Here is a 9,117-nt window from a genome sequence, read left to right as displayed (position 1 = left end):
ATCTGGTTTAGGAATGTTTTTACGAGATGCATTTCACTTTTTTGTCATGATTCTCCCTCGGGGCACCGCCGGGTCACCCCCGGGACACCTCCAGAACACCTTATAAGTATCAAATAACTTTTTTTCGTGATGAGTAAGATTATGATAAAATATCATTTAAATCAAATTTGTAACTTAAATGATAGTTACAAATTAATTTTTTTAATCTGAAATCGATATGCTTATTTAAGTAAATCCTTGATATAATTCGTCGTTGGAAAATTATTGGTTTTTTTTCTTGATAAAGTAAAAGATTTGTTGTATAAATACATGATTTACCAAAGAACTCAAATTGTGTTCTGCTGGTAAATAACGGATTTACAGGATAAATACATAGTTTATTAATAATTCACGAAAATTTTTTTTTGCACCTTAAATCCACGATTTACACTTTAAATTCATCATTTACACCGTAAGTCTATAATTTACCAAAAACCTTAAGTTGTGTTCTGCTGGTAAAAACAGATTTATGGGGTAAATACATGATTAAGCAAAAATTCACAAATTGTTTTCACGCCATAAACTCATGATTTACATTGTAAATCCATGATTTACCAAAGGATACATATTGCTTTTATAAGTAAATCCATGATTTATTAAAGAACTCAAATTGTATTTTGCTGGTAAATAACGAATTTACAGGGTAAATACATGATCTAAGTGATATTAACTTGATAAATCCTCAAATTTACTAAATTAGTATCATAACCTGGCAAGTTATGAACCATAACTTGTTTAGTTATGAAAATAACCTATCAAGTTATTGACAATAATTTGGTCATTTATGGAAATGTCAATTAATAGACCTTAATCTGTCAAGTTTTACGAAATATCTGGTCAAGTTATAGCCTTAACCTGGTCAACTAAAAATCAAAAAATAAATTTATTTTTCTTTCTTTTAAGTATCCAGAAAACCAAACTGTTTGACGAAATGCTGTAGAGGACCTAAAAACAGTTTCTTCGTTATAACGATTTTATTTAATTTTGTTGATCCTTCCAATGTAGTTAAACGCTCAGAGCTTCTGTTCTTTCTCTATTTTCTCCTGTCAACTTTATGACATATACATCCGTTTTTTTTTTTGATGAAAAAGCTGAACAAGACTCAATCAATTCTGAAATAAGACAGACAACACCAGAAAGAATTACATCTGAAACGATTAACTAAGCAATCCTAAATGATTTTAGAAGGTACTACTAACAAATACACCATTAATTACGTGTAAAACTAATATGTTCAAAATGCAAAACTTAAATTTTCTCAAAATTCCCAAAGGTCAATGTCGGAGCTACAAGCCGCCACTGCCGCCATCAATGGTCATCGGCCGAGCTCCATCTGGTCGACAGTCGTCTTCCTCTACTGCGAATCTAGCTAAGCTCCGTCGTCTCTCTAACGGAGAACGTTGTTGCTCATGAACAAAACTCCATAATGCTCGTAAACAGAGATCCACAGAGCCTTCAACGTCGCGATGACGGTATCCACCATGGTTAATAGACAATCGTCTAATCTCCTATTTGAATGCTGGTAAGAGTGGACAGAAACGAGGAGAGAGAGGGGAGGAAAGAAGATCTGACATTTGCGCCTAGCGATAACGTCGCCGACGACATGATCATCACTGCCGCAATTCTCATTGAAGAGAGAGAATGAATGAGATCTTCAAAGAGAGAGAGAATGAGAGAAGCAAGAAGAGAGAGAAAGCGAGATAGCAGTAGAGAGAAGTAAGAGAGAGAGCAAGAAAAAAGGGAGAGAATTGTGGAGTGTTTTGACTGATATATTTTAATGGGGGTATTTTTGTAACTGACCTAAATACTAAATCTAGATTTACTTCTAAATGGCCTACTTACTAACACTACAACAAAAAAAGTTATTAGCGACGACATTTATCTTTGCTAAAATTATAGTATTAGCAACGACATGTCGTCGCCAAAAAGAAATCAAATTTTTTGAATGACTTGTCGTCTCATTCACTATTAGCGACGACATATCATTGCATAAAATTTCAATACTTGCGGTGACATATCGTCGCTAACATTTGGCAAATTATTCACGACGACATGTCATCGCTAATAGGGAATGGCGCCAAAACCAATCCGGCACCAGTTTGTCCATTATTTGCGATGACATGCCATCACAAATATGGATACGTACAATTGGCGGTGACGTGGCCAAAAAGAGGCAAAAAATTTGGCAGTTTCCTGCGCAAAGGTTCCAGATAGTTCTTTATTTTTTGCGACGACATATTGAAAAAACGTCGCAAAAAAGGGTTCCAATAAATTATTTTCAGAACGACTGTTTTTGTGATGACACGTGCCGTCACAAAAAAGGGTTCTAGAAAATTCTATCAAGTACGACTATTTTTTGTGACGACTTGTTTAATAATGTCGTCGCAAATAAGTGAGAATTTAATTTTTCCCAAAAAAAGGGCGGAAACTTTGGCGGTTTCCTTAAAATTATTTGCGACGACATCTTAACAAAGTCGTCACAAAAAAAAGAGCACGAGTATATTCCTGAAGAATATTTTCATAAATATTAATGAGGTGAAAAAGAACGACGTCATTTTTCTTACAATTACGACGATAATTTAATATTTTTACGATGACATTTGTCGTCGCAAAAACTGGCCTGTATAAACACGATGCCAGATCAGTTTCCTCCATTTTTTCCGGCATCTTTCTCTATTTTCTTCCTTCCCGTCTAAAACCGTCACATACCGTCCAAAACCTCCGAAAAAAGCTTAAATACTTCATTCTCTCTTCAAATCCTTCATTTGTGGTGAAAAATAATGCGAAAAAGTACGAAAAAATGAAGTTTTTCCTCGCCCTCCCATTTTGCTGCCTTACCGTTCTCCAACCCCCGGTGTTTGTGGGTTTGGATTTTGTGAGTTAATATTTTGGTATTTTTGTTATGGTTTGTGGTTTTGTTTTAGATTTTAGATTTAGTTTGTGGTTTTGAATTTAGAATTTAGAATTGTAAATTAGAATTGAAATTGAAATATGTGGTAATTAGATTGAAATTTGTATCAAATTTTTTTAACGATGATTATGTGATGATTAAAAAAATTAGATAAAAATTTTAATTAGGATTATATTAATAATAAAATAATTAAACAAACTAATGTTAAATACTTATTATAAAATAATTTGTGTTAATTTTCATAAAATTTGATAAAACTTTATAAATTCTTCATAGTGGAGATGCCTATGGACAAGAGTTGGATACATTTAAGGAACCGGTTGTATGATGAGTACTGGGATGGTTTGTGTACTTTTATTGAGGTTAGAAAGAATTATGCAAATTCAACTGGGGGTATTAGTTGTCCGTGTATCAAGTGTAGAAATCATGAGATGCTGCCACCAGAAACAATGGTAGTTGTGTTCGCGGACCAGATAACCAGACATATTACGGAGTACTGGAAGAGATTTATGAATTATCATACATAAACAACAACTATGTTCTTCTATTTAAATGTAAATGGTTCGACACTCATCCAGGAAGAAAGAGAGTTCAACAACACAAGAATAGAACGAGTATCTTTGTCAAGGACTCATGGTATGAGAATGAACCATTTATACTGGCATCTCAAGTGGAACGGGTTTTTTATGTGGATGATTTATTCAATGATCCGAACTGGAAAATTATTAAACATTTTGGACATCGACATATTTGGGATATTCCATATACGGAAGCAGACGACATTATAGTAGTTCAAGATACCGAGTCTATGAATGTTGACTTAAGCGTGGAACTCCCCAAGATTGACACTTATGTGGAATCGACCTAATATATCATATGATGTTGTCTTGTCCGATGTTGATGCAATTTTAAAAGACAAGTCTCCCGTTGAGGATAATGACTCCGATATACTCACCGAGCATGACGAAGAAGACTATGTTGAAGAAGACATCGACGATTCTGAGGATGATAGTGACATAAATGAGGAGGGCTACTTCTGGATCATCCGCAGCAGGAACAGTTAACGAGGAGGATATTATGGAGCAGTTTCTAGGCACCCGTAGAGGACACAAGACTGGAGTGGGTCACACACTCCCACAAAAAGTTTATCGAGGGGATGCGTCGTCATCTGGCTCACGCTCGGCAAGATCTTCTATGACACGTTCTGACCCACATGTAGAAGAATACTTGCAACAGAGTTACCAGCAAAACCTCCAGCTGTATAAGAGTGTCAGAATGATGCAGGATTTCATCACTCAAATACACCCCAACATGACTTTCCCAGCGGTTACTCCTCTTGTGCCATATGTCTGCTAGTTCATCTGCCTCCGAATCCTTCTGATGATAACGACGATGATTCTAGTGGTGTTGCTAATTTAGGAGATTAAATTTTTATTAATGTAACAATTTGTATTTTCACACATTTCAACTATAATTACATTTTTATTTTATTTTATTAATTACTTTTTATAATAATAATTTTTATTTCTATTTTTTATTATTTATTTCCTTTTATTTAATTCTTTTTATTATTATAATATCATGAATTATATTTAATATTGGGTTTAAATATATAGTAATATACAACATTAATTAGTAAAATGATAAAAAAAAATAAATATAAAATTAAAATATTATTTGCAATGACAAATGTGGTCGCAAAAAATATAAGCCACGTCAGGTAAATTTGCATCTTTTACTACGACTTAATTCAAAACATGTTGTTACAAAAACTCAATGCCATGTTATCTTAACGATGTAACCGACGAAATAATTGTAGCAACTTATTTGCGACGATTGTCATTGCAAATATAATTGTGACGACTGCTGGTCATCGCAAAAATTATTTTTGCAACGCATCAATTGCGGTGACAGTTTTGCGACGACAAGTGGTCACTAAAATTTTATTTGCGACGACTTTGCATTTGTTGCAATGACTTTTTGTCGTCGCTAGTAGCCCTATGTCTTGTAGTGTAACTTTTACTAAAGCCTGGCCTATTAATTTTTATTTCAATCATTATTCGGCGTATTTCCCTCCTTCTCCCTCTCTAACAATAAAAGATGTTACGTGGCCTGTTGAAAATTTAATCTCGTTAAATCTCACAAAATTTGTTCATAAACTACCTTCAATAAAAAAACTATTAGAGTAGCCATTAAAACTATACCATATAAATATATACATAAATAAAGGCCGTCTGACATATTGGCTTTAAGATCATGTCCACTAGGATTTTATTTTTATTTTAATTTTTTTATAGGACGACTGTTATCATTTTCTTATCTTTTGATATTATTTTTTAGGCGTGTTTCTATTAAAAAGAAGAAAAAATCATGGCTAAAATTGTACTGCTAGACATTCCACGTACGATTGAAAACAAAACTGAAATTCAGTATATGCACATTTTGAGAGACACTGTTATATATATTAGCTTACATATGGTAATCATAGAGAGAAAACATATATAATATATAGCATCAGAGAAGATAATTATGTGCCCTTTAAGAGCAGAAAACGTTTTGGGGAATAAAGCCGAAATAAATTGAAAGCAGAAAAGCATGACACCAAAGCCATCACAATGCAGGCCAAATAGCCAAATAGCAAAGCCACACCAACTTGAACACAAAATCTTGTAAATTTGTCGCATAACTTCATCCATTGGAAGTCGTTTTGGCCTGTTACTGCCATAGATGATCCCTGAACGGCAGCTGAGTTTGTTGCAAATGTTACATAAACTGCTATCTGTGGGAAGAAAAGAAAAGGAGATGAAGATCATCCGCACAACTACAACTTTTAGTTATATATATATATATATATATATATATATTAAATGAAGTTAAAATTAAGTGGACAAACGACTTTGGTCGCCCCTTTGAATTTGCGGTCGTTTTTTCAGGTAAACGGCCGAACTTTTATTTTTGTTTCTTTTAGGCAAATGACTGAGTTTTATGGTGCTCAATCACTGATATATGATAGTGTACTATTGGTGAATTGGTTTTGTTAATAAACCGGTAAATTATTTATTGAAATTGGTTAATCACTAATTTATATTGGTCAAACAATTATAAATCATCAATCAAAATTCAAACAGTTATAAACCACCAAGTCAATTAGAGATAAATCGGTTTATTATTAATATGTCATGATTTATTATTAATAAATAATCATTTTCCAAATTTTATAAAACTTGGATCATTTACTTAAAATTAGCAGATTCATCCCCATCTACAATATTTGAAGAAAGAAAAGGAAAAGAGATATCAAAATTAAATTATAATAAATGTGAAATTGCATGTTTTCTTTCTTTTTGACCTTTTTGAGAAAGAAGTTTCACGCTATTGACGTTGGGTTTTTAAAGAATGGCGTTAGGTTGTTTAGTTATTAATGAACATGAAAATGACATGATAACAAATTTTTAAGAATTTGAGCCTATTTCTCATCCGACCTTAAAGAGGGTCCATCAGATTTTATTTTTCCTTTCAACTTAACAATTAATAATGGGACCATATTCATTGCATCTTCATTCAAATATCCAAGAAAGGAAAATTCTACAATTAACGAATATGAAAGCTATAGAAAAGACTAGAAATCTTGAAGCCATTTGTAAAAATGACTTAATAAGAAAGCTCTATTAGTAAACTAACTTTATAAAAGTCTTTGTCTCCAAAAATAACTCGGGACAATTAAAAACGACCACCTTATATAAAGAAGGGCCATATGGTGATTTTTACAATTTCACTTTGTAGGGCAATAGCAACGCCCAAAAAAAAAAAAAAAAAACCTGGAAAATAAATTTTAGCGTAAATCTGATTAACCGACCATTTAATGGTCCAAAAAATTTTATTTTTCATTTTCTCAAATCCTTTTAATTAATTCTTAGGTTTTTATATGATATGGGGTTATTCTTGCTCCCACTTTCTAGGAACAAATGAAACCACCGAATATTGAATGGTGATGGACACACGCATTACTCACACACCCAAACACATGAGCCAACCTGGTCAAGTGGCCCTTTTAATTCATGGTTATGCAAAGGGATTTCTCCTAATTTTACCCATAAATTTGAACTAGCTAATCAATTTTTTTTGCCCTTTTTCCCATTGTCTTCATAACCCTACCATACACACACACACACACACACATATAGAAGTTCAATACATTTATTGGGAAGTAAGGGTTAACTATGTATATTAATTAATGGAAAAAGAAGATAAATACTCCTTAAAGTGCATGAGCCTATAATTTTATTCATTACTCTTGATTAATATCCTTTTTAGTTAAATAATTATATTAATTAAAAGGGTGTTAAGGAAGGGTAAAGAGTAAAAATACAGACTCATACACTTTAAGGGTAGCAATTTTCTCTTAATTTTAATTCTTAATTATTAAATGATACTAATTAATTAACTATCGTTGAGATTCAAGCCATAATATTCCTCTTGTTGGTCTGGCTAGTACATATCATTTTACAGTTATGTATGTATGTACGTATATGCATGTGTGAGTAGGTAAATAGTAAATACCTGATCTAACAAGAAACCAATCCAGGCTAAACGAATGTTAGACCCATTCAAGTTTCCTTCAAACCAAGTTGAGAAAAACATAATATTGCAGAGCCGTAGCAAATTGTATCCGGCAGCGAAAGAACAAACGTACACCCACACACTGCATCAAAAACAAAGAAATTAAAAGGTGTTCTAAGCGATTTTCAGCAAAAAAAAAAAAAAGGGTGATCTAGCTAAGTGACATGTACGTGGACGCATATTACTCGCGTTGTACGTACCAATAAATTAAGTAAATTTGCCTAAGACCCAGTCTAATGAGAGAGTTGCGGAGGGCTTTGAATCGGAGATTATAAGTTAGATCTCACTTGTAATCTTTATTTCTTCTTTTCAATAGATGACACAGGTTATAATACATACTTTTCTTATAATGAAAAAATAAGTTTGTAATACAATATTTTTTAAAATAAGAATTTGTGGATAGAAAATCTTATTCGGGCGCATTCGTTATATGACTCTTATACTTAATATAAAAAAAATAAAATAAAATAAAAACTATAGAGAGAGGAGCTTACTAGAGACAATTTAAGTCCCTGAAAGTAGCTTTCTTCCGGACAAGAAGTAGGTCCTTGGTCTGAGCATCGAAACCCAGCAAACAAGCAACAAAGACTAGAAGAAAAACTGCTAAAATCCTCAAGAGAACATGTGTTTTGTACGTCCCAAACTCCATATCTCTGTAATATTAAGAGCAGATAAAACTTATTTTCTCGAGGGAATGAAACAATGAGTTTTTTATATATGCAAAAGTATCATTTTGGTTGGAGAATCACGGGCGAGAGATGGACTTGCAAGGCAAATTGATATAAGGTTTAGAAATGTCCACGTACGTTTAGTTATGTCTACGTACCAATCGCTTAAATGTTGGTCTCCAACTAGCAAGGTCGGGTCCTGCTGTGGTCCCTCCCCATTTTGACTTGAAAGTTAGTAATCTCCATTTTAGATTAATGTTTATGAAGAGTCTGCCGAAACTATGACCTTTGTAATATCTTATTCCTCGACTTTCATACCGTAACATTTGTGTCTGTCAAAAAATCAAACGTTAACAAATTGGTCGGTTTGTTAGGATTTTGAACGGAAATAGAAATCTAATTAATCTATGGTACTCAATATAATTAGGGTTTAGTTTGATCATACTCTCTTGTTTTAAATAGTTTTTTATTTGACCCACCCGTAAAAGAGAATTCTACATTCAAGTCTTCCTCTCTAGCCTATATGAAAAAATCATGAGATTTTCTTTTTAAGAGAATAATACTAATGAAAGAGAAAATTAAAAAAAAAAATTAAAAACTTTTTTAAGTCGCTCTATGATTTATTTTATGTAACCTAATTAACGTTTGAGGAGTAATAAATTTCTTCAGTTACATTTTTTAATATCTGATTAATTTTGAGTAGAAAGAGCCTTGAGGTTTTTCTTTTCCTTTTTTTTAAGTACAAATATGAGTGGCTAAGTAGAATAGTAATTGTGCACCAAATGTTTAGGAACTACCACTTCTTGTATGACATGTGTTATTACTGTCCAAGATTCTAACAAACGGACTATTTCTCTTAACATTTCATTCTTTTGAGGG

At 32.7% G+C, this 9,117-nt stretch overlaps 1 protein-coding gene across 1 annotated transcript; it reads right to left on the bottom strand.

Annotated features, from left to right (window-relative positions):
- Nucleotides 1-5,382: 5,382 nt before the first annotated feature.
- On the bottom strand, nucleotides 5,383-8,274 carry LOC21412251 (CASP-like protein 2C1). The gene is made up of 3 exons (XM_024166413.1): nucleotides 8,065-8,274; nucleotides 7,511-7,652; nucleotides 5,383-5,729 (listed from the first exon to the last, which is right to left on the bottom strand). Exons 1-3 carry the CDS (start codon nucleotides 8,217-8,219, stop codon nucleotides 5,478-5,480), a joined length of 549 nt encoding a protein of 182 aa, XP_024022181.1. The 5' UTR covers nucleotides 8,220-8,274; the 3' UTR covers nucleotides 5,383-5,477.
- Between the last annotated feature and the right edge of the window lie 843 nt (nucleotides 8,275-9,117).

This window comes from Morus notabilis, unplaced genomic scaffold (genome assembly GCF_000414095.1).
Source record: "Morus notabilis unplaced genomic scaffold, ASM41409v2 Scaffold652, whole genome shotgun sequence".
NCBI classification, from domain to species: domain Eukaryota; kingdom Viridiplantae; phylum Streptophyta; class Magnoliopsida; order Rosales; family Moraceae; genus Morus; species Morus notabilis.
The sequence above is the reverse complement of the archived record's forward strand: the minus strand, read 5'-3'. Positions and strand labels throughout refer to the sequence as shown.

Bases quoted from the DNA above. Each gene is read 5' to 3' on its own strand.
- LOC21412251 (XM_024166413.1), bottom strand. From the start codon at position 8,219: ATGGAGTTTGGGACGTACAAAACACATGTTCTCTTGAGGATTTTAGCA. The intron at 7,653-8,064 runs GTAAGCTCCTCT...TTTTTGATGCAG, and splicing joins AGGGACTTAAATTGTCTCTA to TGTGTGGGTGTACGTTTGTT. The intron at 5,730-7,510 runs GTATTTACTATT...TTCTTCCCACAG, and splicing joins TTGGTTTCTTGTTAGATCAG to ATAGCAGTTTATGTAACATT.